Raw genomic sequence first — 18,665 nt, 5'->3', positions numbered from 1 at the left:
GTAAATTTTAATTTAAATGTCTTAGTAATTAGGACTGTTGACTGCCATTTAATTTTTTTGGTTTTTTAAAGTAACTGAGGTATTGAGACCGATATTGGAACACGTCTAATCCTCAAGGTTACGAAACACCTTACAAATCCAATAGATCAAGATAATTGCATAAATGTGGTAGATATCTCTCTTGCGACTCGAGCACAAGACCTCCTGGTATAGTTAACCTCAATGGCTAAAAGGCTTGTCATCGGACCACAAGCAAGAGGTGACTGCAATTTAATTGGCTTAATGAAGTTAGATGGGTTTGTTGTTTTAACTATATTTGAAATAGAAACTCTTATATAAAATGAATGTATTACACCATATATGTATATTATCATAAATTCACTTTAAAATTAAAGATGAAAACATTATGAGAAGTGTGTAAGCCAATGTTAATTTGTTGTAAAATAAGATGGATTTGTATTTTCATATGATAGAAATATACATTAAATATAATAATTATATATTTATTAGAGTAATATTGTGTATACAAACTATTCCTTAGATAGTATTCTTGTATGCTTTGACATATTATCTTTAATATTAAGTCATCCAATAATTTTATAACACATCCATTTGTCTGAATGAATTTATATATGAATGTACAAGAAGTTTGTAAATATATTATTTTATTTATCAATGATAGACATATGTATAATATAATATAATATACTAATTGTAAGTTAAGATTCCATCGACTAAGATTAACAAATGTATCTTCACAAATCCTTCTTTATCTTCTTAGTTTTTTAATAAAACAAATAGGATATATATATATATACAAAAACCTCAAATTGTAAACTTGCATTAAGTAGTCCTTTTTTACCTCTCTCTCTTTTCTTTATTTTGTTCTCAATTATCAAAGAAAGTGAATCCATTCAACATTACAAATACGAGCCAGGCTAGCTTAGTTCAATACGGGCCCAAAGACGAACAGATTGGGCCAATAATTCTAATTCAAGGGCCATACGGCCCAGTGTCCCATTACTATCTTAGAAATTGGCTTAACAGTTGACACTTGACACTTCGAAACAAGATTTGATTTGTGTGGGAATTCTCGTACCACTTAATATTGAAGTATATTATGAACTAAATTGATATTAGAAGGTTGAGAATTCCTCTTAGCATAAGAACAAAAAGAACTCAGAAAATACCAAGAAAAAGGTTTTGTCAGTTTATCTCTTGACAAAGTCCATGCCTCTACCCAGTGCCCACAATTGCAAAAGAGAGAGAACCATTCTGTGGAGATAAGCTTCATCACCTTTTTGGTTCCACTCACAGCGTTACATATTCACCATCCCACTACCCAATAAAAAGCATACCCTTTTGCGAGAATAAATCCAAACTTCTTTTTCTAATTAGTTACTACCTTTCTTCGTCTTTAAGAATTGAACCCCCTTATAAATAAATTCATACCTCAATCACACTAGTACTGTAAGAAGAGGTGAGAAACTAATTAAAGACTAATGTGTCATCCAAGTTGTGATATTCCTTCGCCTAGTGGCACTGATCAAAGACGGCAATTCGGGTCGGTCAGGGTAGCGGCAAGGCAGCAGCAACAGCCATCGAAGGTGGCTGCTGGCGGTGGTGTAACAAAGAAGTGTGTGTGTTCAACCACTACCCATCCGGGGTCTTTCAGGTGCAAATATCATCGAAGTGAATACAAGTGGGTTAGTCGAGCAACCAGGTCTAGTTCATTTACTATTTCAAGGTAGTGGTGTGACATATTCAAGAATTTGAATATCGATTTTACATATACTTTCTCATTTTTATTGTCATGGGCGAATGGTATGATTCAGAAGAATATATCTTAAGCCACAGAGATCACGTCTGTTTTTTCTTGGCTGAACAAATATAATTAAAAATTCTTGTATGTAAACAAGGATATGGTTCCTGATTCAGGGAGATAATCTGATGATTACATGAACATATATTACACTGAATTTATGTTCACCACTTTCACAAAACAGGCATATGCTATTAGGATGTCATCACATGCCTCATATTTTCATATATAACATTCCCAAACCTGATTCAATTTGTACACATAACTAGGCCAGGGAAAATTCTGAATCTTTCAGCTCTGCTACACCTTATGAATGCTTTCAATCATCACTGATCACAGTAAAAGATAATGATAAATCGTCATGGATTGTGTTAGTACAATTACAAAGTAAATTTCTATATCCACTTAGATTTCTAGAATGCAGAAGCTCAAGGATTGATAACATCGTACGATTTAAACAGAGAACTGGGTTTTTTTTTTTTTTTTTTTTTTTTTGGTATTGTTAACAAATAAAGAAATAAAATTTTAATGGCTTCCGATGAGTACCTGTAGCAGTTTTGACGGGCAATGGTCTGACTGGTTGTATTTACCAGAACCTCACATGATACTTTTGTCTGTTAAATAATATCAAACTCCAATATGAAAGGATGTCAGAACATTATATTAATTTTATGACACTCTCATAAGTTGAAATATGGGAGAAATACAAGGATGATTGCTATTCAATTTAATAATCTTCTAAACATGAATCGTGTAAAGCTTAACAATGAATGTATGTGTTGGAGAAACCATGATTGTGATAGGAACTCACTCCCAAATTAATAAGAATTGGGAGTTAATAAGAATTGGGTTGGACAGTTGGCCTTTGTTAAGAATTGGGTTGAGTGATAGACCTATGATAAGAATTGGGTTGGCAACGGTCCTTTTATAAGCTTGGGTAAAACTCTCTTTAAAAAATCGGTTTGCTAAGGGAGGGTGTCCAAGCCCTTATAAACCACATGTCCAGTATTTTTCCCTCTCAATATGGGATCCTAACATTCTCTCACGCTTCGAGACCCAACACCCACGTTGGCCCACTTTGGACAACTTCATTGGGTGGCCTACTCTCCCAGGTCACCCCTTCTAAAACATGGGCTCGACTGCGAAACCCAACGTCCACTTTGCCCACTCTGGGTGGCTTACTCTCTCTAGTTGCCCTTTCCCAAGGCAAATCTTCCAGAACATGGACTCGAACGAGGTTTGGGTCTGATACCATTTGATAGGAACCTACTCCCAAATTAATAACAATTGCGCTGGGCAATGGTCCTTTGATATTGGGTTGGACAGTAGTCCTTTTGTGGAACTAAGTAGAAATTTTCTTGGAAACCTGACTTGACAAGAGAGGGTGTCCAAGCCTTTATAAACCACATATCCACCATTTTTCCCTCTCAGTGTGGGAGCCTAACACTATTATTGAAACACCCAATACCCCAAATTCATAAAGTCTTACAGTTGTTAAATTGGATGAGATGAAGGCCTGTGATTTCCGAAAGGTTACATCTTCATGTTAGTGTCACATTCTGCATCACTAGCGAATGAGTATGTGATTCAATTTTGAGGATCGAGTCCTCTTAATAGATATGTCGAAGGACACTTGCGAAACCTAACAGCAAATTATGCAAGTTTGAGTTCAAAATACATGATTGATTGATTTCTACTTAATTCTACTTGAACCAGCGACCAAGCCTAGACCTGAAGCGCACACGACCAATTTGACAGTGAAAAAAAAAAGGAGGGTCTTTTTAAGTTGAATCAATTCATGGCCTTCATTAGACCGAAACAAAGTTACCATGGGGACCTACTACTAGTTTTTACTAAATTAGAAATTATACTGCCATTGCCACCCAATCCTGCAGGCTGCCTGACACTATGCCACCAACAAAATGATCTAATACTCTTATATAAGATTAGTGACTAATCATCTAGCCACATCTTCAACCTTAAACTAATTTAGTTTAACTTCAAAGTCAGTTCAACCAAAATCCAAACCTTGAATAACAAGCAAATAACAAAAGTGATACCAAAGTTCAGAAAACTTTACCTTCAATGGAAACCCAAAGAAGAAGATCCCCAGCTGACCAGAAACTTCAGTAACTGTATCAATGGGCACTACTCCTCTGGCCAAGTCCTCGAGCAAAAACACAACATCAGACAAAACTTTCACACCCTCAAGCTCGAGCTCAGCTTCAACATAGGACGACCCAAGAGCCCTCACGTGACCATGGTGCGACTTCACGTGCCCCAGCCGCTTCCCTCTGTACCCAACCGCAACGTCCACGGTCTTGTAATCCATTGAATAAATATCAACATTTTGAACCTTCAACGTGACATTCATGGATATGTCGAGGCATATGCAGGGTTTTGTGTGGACTTGAATGTGTGTTAAGTGAAGTCTTTCAATCTTGACGGCAGGATCAGACGGCCAAAAAATGTAAACAAGAGCAGCGAGGAGAAGCAGTGAAAGGGTGACGATTATGCGCCAGTTACGCCTTGAAGTGGGGGAGTAAAAGTATGGGAGAATGGCGAAGGTTTGGTCTTGGGGTGGTTGGGGTGGTAGAGGGGTGTAAAAGTGGCGGTCCGGCGGTGGTGGTGGGTTGGTTTTGGAGGGAGCCATGAAGTGGTTACTGGGTTGAGATTTTGGTTTGGAAATTGTGGGGGGAAAGTGTGTTGGGGACGAGGAAGGTGTGTGGTTTGTTTGTTTGCTCTTTATTTGGTTTGTTTTTGCGTGGGGAAATAATGAGAAGTGGCCAATTTGGTGTATTTTTTTGGCTACAAGAAATTTTGTTGTTATTAATGAAGAAATGAGTGGATTTTTGGGGATTGGGTTCTCAGGCCCCAGCTCAGAGCAGGACTTCTCACTTGAATAATTAATTAATGGATGAATATTGTGGCTTAAACTTCAAGCAAAATACTTGATTTTTATATGAATTTATGTGCTTGACTTTGAAGTCCAGAAAAATATTGACAAAGAACTGGAAAAAATTTACTCAAACTTGCTTGTTCGTCACTGGCGTGTTCAGACCAGATTGCGTGTACCTCGACTAATCTTCAGAGTATACTAAACATCTTATAAGCTCAATGTTAAGCTAAAAATCAAATTTGTGGTAGGTGGCCTAAGGTTCAAAACCAAAAAGTTAACGAATAGAACAAACCGTCTTACAGTCTATATATATATATATATATATAGACGTGTTCAGACCAGATTGCATGTACCTCGACTAATCTTCAGGGTATACTAAACATCTTATAAGCTCAATGTTAAGCCACAAATCAAATTTGTGGTAGGCGGCCCAAGGTTCAAAACCAAAAGTTAACGAATAGAACAAACCGTCTTGACTGTTAGACCAGTCGTTTGAGGTTTATATTTTTTTTTTTATTAGGCTTCAGTCAGCTTCTTTTTGTTCTATAAAATAATAAAACACAAAACAATTTGTAAATAATCCTAGTATATATGTTTATATATATTCTTTCACAGATCTGTATTATAGATTATAAGAAAATGGAAATCACTATTTTGGTTCATCATTATACTGTTACTATTTTATCCTTGCTTTCACTTTTTCAAATATCATGAATTCACTTTGATGATGATAACCATCTAGACGATATCTTTTTTTTTTTTTTTTTTAGGCTTAATCAATGAAGCATGCTCCCATCTTTATCCTTGTCTTCTTTACCTTTGTTGCTTGTTGCATGCCCTCCATTTATCTCACACTCTTTTTGCCTTTGCTCTCCTTTTAAGGTGTAGTTTTAAACAAGATAAAGAATCTACTTGTAATTAATTGGAAGGGTCCAGCCAGGTGAGACAAAAGCACCATTCTTCTCCAATTTTTTAGATAAAAAGTTGGCAGTAAGAGAAAATCTTGAATTTAATCATCTTCAACTAAAGGTAACCGATGGATATGATTACCCCCATAATGTAACTATTTTCTTCAAAAACTTCTTTGTGGAATGATGATCATTAGCTAGATAATCAAGGAAAGATAAAAAGTAATTTTATTGAACTTTTGTAATGAAAATGTCTGAACTCTCACTCAGTAGTTTTGTTTTTTTTTTTTAATGATAACTGGGGAGTGTTGAGATGCCTAAAATTTTGAAACTATCAGTCAAGGTCCTAAGACTTTGAAATCATCGGTCGAGTAAGAGTTTCAGTAACTACTCTTAATAAGGGAATTTGAATTCAAGACCTCTTGAAAAATATATTAAAAAATTCATATTGAATAGTTCAACCACTCCGAGATAGTTCACTTATCTTGTTTTAGGAAAATGTTTTCTTGCTGGTCTCAATAATGTTGTCGAACTATCATCTATAAATGGTCAAATAATTAACAGTTGTGGAAGATCCAATAGCTGTTGCTAGTTTTGCAATGTTACTGAATCAATACCTGAACCTGACATAGTAAAATTAGCACATGGTGTTGCATTCCTTTTATCTAATGGCATCCTATAAATTACATTATTTGAAAAACAAAACAATCTGAGATATAATTTTCCTAATTTACTTTGTTAAACTCTGTCATTCTGATTCCATTATTTCCATCCAACCAGAAGAAGGAGACAAGAAAATTACTTAGTAAGTGGGTCCTCCTGTATCCAATGAACTGATACGATGTGGCCCCACGCAACAACAAAATTAAACTAAAACCTAACAGTCAAAGCTGATATATGTATCAGTGCAATGCAGGTTTCAAAAGTCAAACCAATCATTCTTCTTCTCTCTGATTCTTGAGGTTTCTTCAGAAGCAATACATTGGGTTCCTTTTTCAACTTCAAAACTGGTTCTGTTTTGATTATCTCAAAGGGTTTCTTTTTTTCTTTTGTTTTTATTTTTGTTTTACCTTATATTGATCATCAAGTTGTGTGCAATGGCAAGGCCTGGCAACAAGATTATACAAGCCAAGCTGGTGGGTATGTTTTGACTTTTATACAGTTTATTTTTTTTCTTTTCATTTATTGTGTTTTTTTCGCTGTTTTCTGCCTTTCTTTTCATAAAACAACGGATCTATTCTGCCAGCAGGAGTTGTGTTTATGCGATCTTCAAGTTTATTGCACATAATCTGACATTTTGATTTTTAGTTTAGAAAATTACAAATCTTTGGTGGGTATAAGCTGTAGAGTAGATAAGGAATTTCAACACAGAAAGAAATTATATATAAACAAAAAATTCTTAGCTACCATTTTGTAATTATGTTTTTCATATTGTAATTGCCACATTGAAGATATCTTGATTCTTGTTCTAAGCATGGCAGTAAATCTTATTTTGCAACATCTCATTTGCAGGTGCTTCTGGGGGACATGGGAACTGGGAAAACAAGTTTGGTATTAAGATTTATCAAAGGTCAATTTTACGATCACCAGGTTAATGCTCAATTCTTGTTTCTTCTGCAATTCTCTAATTTATTTATTTTGTTAATGTATCGGACAGTTGAGGACCTTTAGTTATGTGCATGTGCAGGAACCAACAATAGGGGCAGCATTTTTCACTCAGATATTATCCTTGACTGAAGCCACTGTAAAATTTGATATCTGGGACACAGCAGGACAAGAGAGATACCATAGCTTGGCTCCTATGTACTATCGTGGCGCAGCCGCCGCTGTAGTTGTGTATGACATCTCGAGCACGGTAATTATTCAGTATATTTCTTCTGGTTATATATAAATTATTAACATGTATATATAAACATGGTTCTGCATTGCTAGTGGCAGTTTTATGAAACAATCCTTTGCTAACAAGATGCTGTTATTTTTCGTTTCAGTATGTTTCCTCTGTATTTTTTATTGAAGAGGATTAAATGATGGTAAAAAGATCAGTCATTCATTTGTTTACATCCTGATAGTGTGAAATAAGGGCTACGGCTAGTGAATTGTATTAATTTCAGAAGTCCTAAACATTAGGAAAGTGATTGTGAAATCTATATATATGTTCATTTCTTCAAGAAATAACTGCTGTAATGTTGCTTGGCTCCAGGATACATTCAATAGAGCGAAGAAGTGGGTTCAGGAATTGCATAGACAAGGTAAAAACAGAGATCTTAAAAGTAGTGCTATATAGACCACAGGTTTTTTTTTTTTTTTTTTTTTAAATGAAAATTCCACATTATGATTATGTTACTTTCTCCAGGAAATCAAAATTTGGTGATGGCATTGGTGGGAAACAAGTCTGACTTGAATTCACATAGAGAGGTGGAAGCTGAGGTACTTGAACAAAATCTCTCTCATTTCCCTTTCAGTACCGGAGAAGTCATTTAAATCTGTCTTTTTCTTCCTCTGTTTCTTCCATTGCAGGAAGCTGAGCAATTCGCCCAAGAAAGTGGAATGTTTTACATGGAAACTTCAGCAAAAACTGCGCAGAATATCAATGAGCTTTTCTATGAAATAGGTAAAGTTTAATAACAAACGCTTGTATCTTCATTGTGATTCTTGTTCATCACAAACATCGGTAAATTATCATGAAAAAGCTTAGATGGTTTCTTCTTTATAATTTGCAGCAAAAAGACTGGCAAGAATTAGTCCTCCAAGGTCTTCAGGGATAACTCTAAACCATGAGACACCTGACAAAAGAAGACGGTTTTGTTGCATAGGATGAGACTTGGTTTCTTTCAAGATTCCTGGAAATGGCTCTTCTCGCAGCCCTCTTTGAGTTTCACTTTGTAAAAACGTGCTGCTTTACAGAAAATCTGGGAATTGTGCCTCAAGTTGTGTGTTAATCTTGGCTCCCATAATTCTCATTTCAAGGTGTACGAGTTGCAAATTATTTGTGAATAAGATACCCTCAGGTTTTTATAATTGTTATAAATGACAAAAGTTCAGAAACATCTACCAATTTGCATATAAACTAATCAAATTTATGCAAGCATGTCCAAATTCATAGAGGGATTCTTTTAAAGGAACTCCAATTGCTTTCTATATATTTTTCAAATTCTAGATTTTCTTATTATGCAAGAGAAGAGACAGCAGAAGCAGAGTATTCCTTCCGCCAGGAAGAAGCATTTCATGCAGACTCAGATGAATTAACATTTCTTTCATTGAAACGCACATCAATTTAATGACAATAAATATATACTTGTTCTGTATAGAAAGCATATAAAGTTTCAATTGACACATACAAACAAATTATACAAACTTACAAAATGCAATCTCATGATGAGATTTCACTTGGCCTCTAGTGCTGTGATATGTTTCTCAATTCCCTGTACATTCTTGAACAAGCAAGGGATATATCGGACATTGCTCTAAAGAGCTCCGGCAAGTGAGTTCTAAGACTTGCTAAAGACTTCTCTCGCACCTGAACGCATTGTCTCTGGTAGGCTTCCTCTTCCTCTTCCAATTGCTTCTTCATCAGATCCAAAGCAAACTGTCTATCTTGAACAGCATCCTTGTGCATGCTATCTTCTGGATCCACATTTTCAGGTGTTCTCCGCTGCATATACTTCTGATACCAGTCTTCAAATTGTCGGGTCTTGCGCAAAAGCTCCTTGTTTATTTCCTCACATTTTGCCTTCAATTTCAGTTCATCTTCTTGTTGGTGCATAATGGAATTAATAATGGCAGCAAAGTTACTTATAGCACCTCTTGCTCCCTCATCCGGAAGTGTCCCTAGATAATCATGCCAAGTAATTAGGAGCCTCTGAATGGGGGGAGTTGCAACCCTTGGAGGAGAAGAGACCTTTTCCTTCAAGCTGCTCTCAATGGGAATGAGATTTAGTTTTAACCAATTATTCAGAGCCTTAATGTATTCTTTCTGATGGTCCATAAGCTTACAAAACTGTGCATGCCAATCTTGCACAACAGCCCATAGCTGCATGGTGCGCTCACTGTGGTGCACTGTTGTTTCCTTGGGGGATTGAGATATGTCCAAAAATTTTAGCTGGAACACAATCTTAGACTGCTGCTCGTGGTGACCATGCATGGCCCCCCACATTGTTGCCATCCTGCAGACCATACACCAATTATTATGGTTTCACCAAGTTTTTAAAATTAAAAAAAACCTTGTGGAGACTCAATAGAGCATTCTTATGACTCACTATAAGCACCTGAAAGCATATAATCAAGAAGGCAAAGTATGCACAGAGAGCTAAGAAGTCAAATTAATTCTGTAATTAGTATGACCAAATGATCATAAACGGTCCTCCAAACCTAGTCACTTAATATGGGCTTTTCATGAAGCCCCAAACAGCAGCAATCACATATAATAAGAAAAAATAATATCAAAGTTCACAGGAGATTTTGTAAATTTAGTACATATCTTTCTCGATGTTGCCAGATTGATCAAATCATTGTTCTATTATAAATCTTTCTATGCAGGTGTGGTATTGCATCACATGCTTAGATAACAGAATTAAACACCCCTGTAAACTGTAAAGCCCATTGGAAATATTAGATTGAAGTGCTGGTTCCAATCAAACCCACTTCTCTTAATTTTGGCTAAAAGGCAAAAAAAATTTACCAAATTTCAAACAACATTCATTAACACTTCTATAATGCTTTTATTGCATCCTCTAATGAATCATCTTGTACTGTCAAACCATATACATGAGTCCCCATAATTCTCATACTGTCTACTGTTCAACTCAATATCTTTGATTCCTACCATTAGTAAATATACAAGCCACAAACACAATCATCTTCTTAAGTGAGAAAGTAGAGTCCAGACAAAAATTTGTCCTGAATAAGCTAACCAAAGAAGAGTTCAAGCAAGTTTAACAAGTCAATTTCTGTTCGGACTGCAACTTACCCATCAACAAGCTGAACAAGTTTTGGATACAGCTGTTCATCTCGTAGACGATTTATTTCTAGAACTGTTGAATCCATGGATTGCATATCAACAATATATCTAGTATGTAGATGACTCACTGTCGCTTTTATTTTCTCCAGCGATTCAGAGTTGGTACCTCGTCTCTTTTGCTTGTTTAGCGAAGCAACCTTCCTTTGGTACTCAAATTTCATAAGTTCACCTGCCTATCAGCAATATCAGTCCCAAATAAGATCCCAAAGACAAGACAAGTGGATCTTTGCTTTATGAAGCAAAAAAAAAAAAAAAATTAACAGAGTCAAATGTAGCATGAATGTAGCACTTTTGTAGAAACCAAAGTAGTAAGCGTGTTAGCTAATACTGAAACCAAAACTAATTGTTTGATACCATTCAAACAAAAGAGAGAGGATAAAGGTTAAAGATGTATGGAAAAAGCAGAGATGTACTTCTGGAGCATCATGACAGAAGATATTACACGCAAACAGTTATACCATCCTTCTGGCAACCTTACATCTAAAGGATGAAAAACAAGGAGCTAAATAAACTATCATTTGGAATGGTGTTATTACACACAAGCACATTACAACAAGGACAACAGGATTTAAATCACACACTATTTTAGACATCTGATTTTTGAACAAATGTAATAGTTTTTGCATTCTCACTCTCTTCAGTTTTTAAGAACAAAGTTTTATGAAAAGGAATCATTTTGAACTCGAGCATGTTAATGGAAACAACTGCCTCCCTCCAAGCATCTTAATCTAGATTTTACTTCAACTAATTCAATGAAATCTATGAAGAGGGCAGCAATCCACTTGCAAATACAGACATTTGAAATTAGACATAAGCTAATTAGCTAAAAGTTCAAGCAGTATGGAACACGAAAATATTCATTGATCAAGTCAAGCACACAAAAAGATATGACAGTAAGGCAGTATAAGAGCCAAATTAAATTAAATTTGTCAAAGCAGAAAGACTCCAACATACCTTTACTTCATCATAAAGCTTTTTTTCCCAAGCTAGTAATTTATCCAACACAGTGGCATGAGTTTCATGCTCTTCTGAGTCAAAGTCATCCTTCACATCATCAACATTGGGCATTCCTCTAAATGACCGATTCCATGTAATAACACGCATCACCCTTGCCGAGTGATCAATGTGTCCTGCAGTGCAAATAGCAAGCTAATGACAAACTAGTCTCTTTATACTATATCACCAAAAAATAAAACTTGTTGTGAAACAGTTCAGTAAACAATTACTACCAAATAACAGAACTCGGACTTATAAAAATCCTCAAAATCATCACCTAGATCAGCAGGACAGAGAAGTTGCTTAAACAGTCAAGATTATACTGCCAAATAAATATCTCAGTTTTTTCACCACTACAATATTGCATAAAAATATTTGTTTGTACAAAATAATGCTGATTCCCCCTGTTATTAATCAAACTTTACACCATAAGTAGATTTGGAAATCATTCCAGCCTAAATAACTTGTGATTTATTCATTAACAGTATCATAGTCCACAGTTTAGCTTTTAAATTCTCAAGCACTTTGAAAATCAATTTCTTTATAGCAAATCACCAATGCACTCAAACATAATCATTTTTATGTAACGTTATAAAGTAGCCATTTCTTGTAATTAAACACAATTACTACAACTAGAATTTTCAGTCACTAAGCCAACTAACTTGCAATTTTACCAACAACCACTTATCTATAACGTCAAAAACACACAGGACACTACACATTTCCACAATTTAGATCCTATATCCTCACAGGCAAGTTAAATAAGCTCTTCACTACAAAATTACCCCGGTTATCAGCAAAATTGGAATGATAATGCAACCGGGTGGCCTCCAACATCTTTGAAACATCGTGAGCACTCTCCGAGGCCTTCAAGAAATGATCATCCAGCTCCGTAAATATCTGCAACAGATTTACACTCCCTTTAACCATCTTCTTCTCCCCTCCTCCCCCTGTCGCCTTCACTCTCTTCAAATTTTTCCCAACACTCCCTCCTTCACCAGTAGGCGGCACAGGCGCCACCACCTTCTCCTCTTCCACAGGTGGCGCCACTGCCGCCACCTTCTCCTCCTCCACAGCCGCCGTCTCTGCAGCATTAACCTTCTCCTCTACATACTCCTCTCTTTTTGGTTTTTCATTAAACACCATGTCATGTTTCACCTCCTCCAAAGTCGACCCTGGTTGGCCATGCGGATTGAAAAAGAAATCGTACATCGCTTCTTGCTGAGGCTGATCGTGCAGCTCCGACATCATCCCACTGCTTTGCACCTGTGGGGCCGGCCTTTCAGGCGACGTGGGCCCCACCACATTCTGATGATCCACACTTTTATTTCTACTGCTGCTTCTCTTTCTCGAAATCAATTTCTCTTCAATTTCATCCTCTTCATCAGCGTCGGTCTCCTCCATAATAGGGGATCCCACGCCGTTGGGTTCCCGGGTTTTTGACGTTTTGACGAACTCCGGCATGCTGGCAGCCCGCTGCAGCGGCGCAGGGAAGCCCTGTAGAGTCGGCGGAGGCGGCGGTTTCAGTTGATCGAATGGCGCCTGGGCGGAGGCGGAGGCGGCGGCGGCGGCGGTAACCGATGACGACGGATGAGATGCGTTGCTCTGAAAGGCGAGTTGCGGGTTTTGGACCTCGCCGTGGGCGTAGTCGCTGAGGGCGGCTCCGGTGTTTTTGAGAGACATGGCGTATGCGAAGTGAGCGGCGGCGAAGGCGTTCCGCGCGGAAACAGCTTCTTTCATGAAGTGCTTTCGCTCTTTGCATCGCGTGACGGCTTCTTCGTTCTCGATCTTCGATTGCGTGCAACCCATGGGGAGCTGTTTTATCGATCTGGGGTTTCGAATTGAGTGATGAAATGAGAGGGCAAGTTGAGTGAAGCTATGCTAACTGTACGGAGATGGAGAGAAGATTTGGTTTACCTTTTAGTTGTCTTGATGCAGAACAAGAAGACGGTTCCAAGTCATCCAATTGAAAACGATGACGTATTAATGGGTAAATATTATATTCAACTACGTCGTTTTCGTTTGTCTATTTTATTTGTTTTTCCCGGCGGCATGATGGAATGTGAAACAAAAGAACATGGGGATTGGAGAACAATAATGGAATGGTAATTAATTAAGCAGAGCTAATTAATTAAATATCAGTGAATTTAATATTTAATAAACAAATCCCCATTCTAAGATTTGTTTAATGTGGATTAGATAGTAGTTGGCACAGTGATTTAAGAGCGAATATATAAATGAGCTAATAATAAATATAAAATATATTACCATTTAATTATATTGTGGAATAGAATCTAAGGGTGCATGATAATCCACGTGTAGGGATGTGATTGGTAGGGGGAGAGGAGATGGCAGCTACGTGGAGCAGAGGATCTATGCAGAAGTACTTTTTTCAGTTGAAGTTTATAGCTTCTGCTTTAAGGTTATCGAGAATAACGGATCGGAAGAGAAGGGTTGAGTGAGAGGTGAGGACTGAGGAGAGAAAAGAAAAGTGCTTTCAGCATCTTTTATTAATTCTAGTGGGTGTTTAAAGTAAGAATGAGGACCCACCAAACAGGGGGCAGCCAGAGTTGAGTATTAGATTCTTTTGCTGCTTCTTTCTTCATTTATAAGTTTAAAAAGCACTTATTCAAAGCTTCTGCTGCACTGTACACTTCTTGTTATGGGCTGTCCAGTCCATTTTTACAGTGTCAACCCCGGTACAATCCTTGGATCTGATCTGTCAGAGCTTATAATGGGAAGAAATATATCACTTCACAGTTCAGATTTTACAATCTCTTGTAAGCTTTTGCCTTTTAGGGTAGTCAGCCATTGGATTCCCCCCATCACTTTTTGATGAAGGCAATCCAACGGCTCACATGTAGGCTTTGGCAACTAGCTCATAGTCTATACTATGTACATTTTTTTTTTCTTTTGTGTTTTTAAAACAAGTATACGTGCATGGAAAAGCCAATCATAAATTTGGTCTTAGATCAATAATCAAACAACATTTACAGAAACTTTCTATGAAACTCTTTAACATATTGAGGTAAATATCTCTATCTCAAACACTCGAATCTATTAAAAATACAAGGAATTACAATACCAATTAGGATTGTCTCCTACTCTGAGCTCTCTTGAGCTTTTAAAAATCTCATGACACTTGTAAAATAATGTAATATATGGTTATGATTTATTTCCTTCTAATTTTTTGTTTTCATCAATTACTGACCGTATCGTTAAATTTGGTTCTCTTAAGATCTTGGTACATGTTGCACAAGCATCAGAACAGATCGCTATGGAGTTATGAACTACGAAGTTAAATTGCAGAAAGAGATTGATTACCGGCAAGCAGTCCTTTATGCTCATAATAACTTCAAAATCCAAGTCACAGGAGTCTCCAGATTAGGGTTTACTTTTTGTTATACTTTATCTGCCAAAGCTCAACATCACTTCCTCTGTCATACTCTTTTACATATTGAGGAATTTCATTAAGATCAATGCGTTTACCCACAAAACAAGGTGTCGATCCACATTCAGGACTCTTACTTTCTGCATCATTAATCAGATAGCCATGCTGTAAAAATAAAGTGGACATGCAGAAAATCAAGGCAATGAGTACAAATTAATAGTCATATACTTGCCTCCTTCCTCTCTCAGATAACTTCTGAAATGTGAATAACCATTTGCCACAACATCAAGGTCACTGATACTAAAGTTGTAACGCTTTTCTAGTGCCAAGTATAATACCTGAAAATAAGAGGATCCAAATGTGTGTTACTTAATCACTTTACAAAGAATTCATATTTGACAACAATTTGGTGTTTGGAACACAATGTATCTGTAGAATATGCTGTGTGCAACATCATTAATAAGAAGCACATTGAGTTCGTAATACATTATCTTGTATTGTTTTGCCACCCTCATTGATAAATAGATCTCATGAGCATGACCTTCCTAAAACACCTTTCAAATGATTCATCTAAATCCCAAGACGTCATTTACAGATTTATTTGATCTGTCCAAATATATAATTTATCTATTATCTATTGCTGACTATACTTCCCCATCAATCAGTACCTTTTTTGAACCCAGCGACATTAATCTCTCTAAAATACTGAAAAAAGCATCAGTCAGATCATCACTGTATATAACATCGGCGGCAACAAGCAAATGAGCTCTTTTCACTTCTTCTAGTTCTGATTGGTTCCAAGAATACCTAGATGTCACCATCAAACAAAATACCTTACTTTCCCAAATTATTTAATGTTCAAATATATTAAACAAATCATAGAAGTGGAGAAAATAATGCTCAAACTCATTAAGTATTACTGGCTTGTGGAATAGTCTATTAATAAAATCACATGTATATAACCTTTGTGATGCAGAATCAGCCAAGCTTATATTTGGTGGCCAGGGATTCATCCAATTCAGTTCACGTACATTAACTGAACCTCGACGATCGAAAACTCCAGAATTAAGTTCAATGTTTTTAGCACAGTTGTCAAGGATTTCATCACCATAGTCTGCCAAGAATTCAAAGGCAAGAGGCTAAGATCTACATGAATTTGTGTATGTAATGTGCTAGGATCTTCCCCAGGGAAAATCAAAGGAAATTTTGCTAATCTAGAGAATAGGAAAGAAAATATCACATATATTGTCTTGAAAAACAAACATGAAAATTCGCACAATAAGGCAATATAAGCAGGAATCTCTTCCTAAAATATCTGGTAAATTCGATCTTCTTGACAACAAATAAATAAAAGATACAGATTCAACTGAGGCAAAGTTTAACATGCAATTCCAATCACACTGTACCTGTGAGGAAAACTTTTCGAGCAACACGTGCAAGCAACATTCCAACCAGCCCTGATAAAGAAAGAGAAATCACATTGCTTGTATAAGATGCTCTAGTTTTTCAGATTGGCTAATAGTTTGATCTAGGAAAAGAAATAGAGATGTTTCCTCAACTCGTATATCCAAAAGGTATAGTGTAAGACAATCATGCTTAGAAAAATTCACCACAAAATGGTTTTCCTCTTCCCAACTTTTGGGAAAAAATTTGTAGTCAATTTTCCTAACTATTATAACAACTTTCTGGAAAAAAAAATAGAACTTAATACTCAAATGACAAAGGAGCTAAATCTATCTTTCCATGATTCCATCTCTCTATAATTAATGTTCAAGTAAACCAACACCAGGCCCTATAAAGCAGATGAAATTAGATTTTTCTAACAAGGCCTGGCTAATCTGAAGGTTATTGCCATCAGGGACAAAGTCATCCTTTAGGAAATGTTTTAATGCTTAATTTTTCTTTTTCTTTTAAGAAAGGTAGCATAATGCATGACTGAGATACATCATGAATCCAGAATAATCAGGATACCTGTTCCAGCACCAAGTTCTAATGAAACAATTCCATAGAATTCAGAAGAAGTGCACATCTTATGCATCACAAAATCTGATAACACTAATTCTGCTTTCCATACCTGAAAAAGCAAATGACATTAGTATGCTGGGAATGTGGCACAAACGGTGTATCAAAATCATGGTAGTCAAACCAATAATTTTACCTGCAAACCAACGCTTGGAATTGATGATGTAATATTGTGCTGGATGGTCATTTTAAAAAACTGTCTATACTGCTCTGCATAATTCAAGAAAACAAAATTACTCCCTCCAGTTATTTCATATGAACCAAACATTTAAGAAAATGAATGGCTTATCCTTCTCAAACTTTATACTCCCTTTTTCTTTCATTGTTTCACAAAGCTAACAAAACATTGAGTTTGATAGCAGGGCTGAATTCAAAACAACTTCACCATCACACCAACCCAACTACACAACCATATTCCACATTAGTAAACAAAATTCACATTCATCCTGCAACAACAAAACTCATGAAAGCAAAAATCTTTTCCATATAACAATCTATGCTTGAACTTGAGCAAGGTAAGACTCAATTAAGATGTGCTCACACTTGCAGATAAAAAATCAAGCACAAAACACTCTCCAGTCTCCACTTTCCCACCTTTCATGCAAAAAATGTATTAAATACAATCACCTATTTCTTTATCAAATTATTCACATTTTAATTTAATGTAACAATGTTTTAATAACCGTACTAAATAAAGGAGTTGCATATTGTTGGTAACTAAAAAACCTTTTACAAAACCAAAAGTGTCCAAAACATTCGCCCATTAACGTTACCTGGCCCAGTATTGTAGCAAACCCCTCACATATAGCTGAGAAATCCAATTGAACTTAAATGCCCATCCCGGCAGCCATGAGTTACAATAAAATGACTCAAACACGCATGGGTATAGGATAGAAGAACTTACTGCGGCCGCTTTCTCGTCTAGGCAAAACAAGATCACCATCTCGGTCGAAGGTTATTACTTGTACTTCACACACTGCATCATCATCTTCAGCTGCTTCAGTTTCAGTTTTAAACAGCTCGTTGAATCTTGTGGGTTCAACTTCTGAATAACCAAAAGTAAAATTATTGTTTTTTGCATGCATAAATTTGCAGGGCAAGAAGAAAAGAGAAAAGTGGTGATACCAGGTGGAAGGGAGATGGTGAAGTGTGAGATGTGGGGTCCAGGGGAGTGAGGTGGACAGCCCACGTGGACCTCACTCATCACCTGTTCTGTCTGCTCCTCTGACGATTCTCCGGCGTCCATTTCTCGTGTGTTTTTCAAGAACACGCGTTCAGGACACTGATTGGAGTAGTTCTGGGAAGACGAAGGCGATTTGGGTCAGAAAACGACGTCGTTATTTTGCGATTTCATATCAATGCCTCCTCAGAATTCAGATGTATTTCTTTAAAAGATTTTTTTCTTCCCCTATAAGATTTAGAAAGTATTAAAAACACCCCTATTAGGGATTTTTTGATAACTTTTGAGGGGTTTTTTTATGATTTTAAGGAGATTTTTGATGATTACAGAGGTGTTTTTAATACTTTATAAACAAAGTGGATGGATCTAAAGTGGAGGAAATAAACCCTCTTTTTCTTTTATGAGACTAAAGATAAAACATCAACAAAAA

At 36.5% G+C, this 18,665-nt stretch overlaps 4 protein-coding genes across 7 annotated transcripts; 1 reads left to right on the top strand and 3 right to left on the bottom strand.

Moving 5' to 3' along the window:
- Positions 1-1,777: 1,777 nt before the first annotated feature.
- On the bottom strand, positions 1,778-4,634 carry LOC116108107. Its single transcript, XM_031394397.1, has 3 exons — positions 3,903-4,634; positions 2,369-2,436; positions 1,778-2,151 (listed from the first exon to the last, which is right to left on the bottom strand). The coding sequence occupies exons 1-3, from the start codon at positions 4,473-4,475 to the stop codon at positions 2,142-2,144; spliced, it is 651 nt and encodes a 216-aa protein (XP_031250257.1). The 5' UTR covers positions 4,476-4,634; the 3' UTR covers positions 1,778-2,141.
- A 1,911-nt stretch (positions 4,635-6,545) lies between these two features.
- On the top strand, positions 6,546-8,744 carry LOC116108105 (ras-related protein RHN1-like). Of its 3 annotated transcripts, none has more exons than XM_031394394.1 (7): positions 6,546-6,765; positions 7,142-7,219; positions 7,317-7,484; positions 7,830-7,878; positions 7,983-8,056; positions 8,147-8,240; positions 8,350-8,744. In XM_031394394.1, exons 1-7 carry the CDS (start codon positions 6,727-6,729, stop codon positions 8,445-8,447), a joined length of 600 nt encoding a protein of 199 aa, XP_031250254.1. In that variant the 5' UTR covers positions 6,546-6,726; the 3' UTR covers positions 8,448-8,744. The 3 variants fall into 3 exon arrangements, with proteins under 3 accessions (XP_031250254.1, XP_031250255.1, XP_031250256.1); XM_031394395.1 differs by having other exon boundaries at positions 6,546-6,769; positions 8,350-8,743; XM_031394396.1 differs by lacking the exon at positions 6,546-6,765 and adding an exon at positions 6,863-6,959.
- Positions 8,745-8,902: 158 nt separating this feature from the next.
- LOC116108101 (nitrate regulatory gene2 protein-like) lies at positions 8,903-13,598 on the bottom strand. Its single transcript, XM_031394389.1, has 4 exons — positions 12,428-13,598; positions 11,601-11,776; positions 10,596-10,819; positions 8,903-9,792 (listed from the first exon to the last, which is right to left on the bottom strand). The coding sequence occupies exons 1-4, from the start codon at positions 13,449-13,451 to the stop codon at positions 9,024-9,026; spliced, it is 2,193 nt and encodes a 730-aa protein (XP_031250249.1). The 5' UTR covers positions 13,452-13,598; the 3' UTR covers positions 8,903-9,023.
- Positions 13,599-14,659: 1,061 nt separating this feature from the next.
- Positions 14,660-18,580, bottom strand: LOC116108104 (methyltransferase-like protein 22). 2 transcript variants are annotated; one of them, XM_031394393.1, is made up of 9 exons: positions 18,181-18,580; positions 17,960-18,031; positions 17,192-17,265; positions 17,005-17,107; positions 16,440-16,490; positions 15,997-16,147; positions 15,702-15,840; positions 15,266-15,371; positions 14,660-15,173 (listed from the first exon to the last, which is right to left on the bottom strand). In XM_031394393.1, the coding sequence occupies exons 1-9, from the start codon at positions 18,299-18,301 to the stop codon at positions 15,034-15,036; spliced, it is 957 nt and encodes a 318-aa protein (XP_031250253.1). In that variant the 5' UTR covers positions 18,302-18,580; the 3' UTR covers positions 14,660-15,033. The 2 variants fall into 2 exon arrangements, with proteins under 2 accessions (XP_031250253.1, XP_031250252.1); XM_031394392.1 differs by having other exon boundaries at positions 17,960-18,100; positions 18,181-18,579.
- Between the last annotated feature and the right edge of the window lie 85 nt (positions 18,581-18,665).

This window comes from Pistacia vera, unplaced genomic scaffold (assembly GCF_008641045.1).
Source record: "Pistacia vera cultivar Batoury unplaced genomic scaffold, PisVer_v2 Contig553, whole genome shotgun sequence".
Classification (NCBI taxonomy): Eukaryota; Viridiplantae; Streptophyta; class Magnoliopsida; order Sapindales; family Anacardiaceae; genus Pistacia; species Pistacia vera.
Note: the sequence above shows the minus strand (reverse complement) of the source record. Positions and strands in the feature narration are given on the sequence as shown.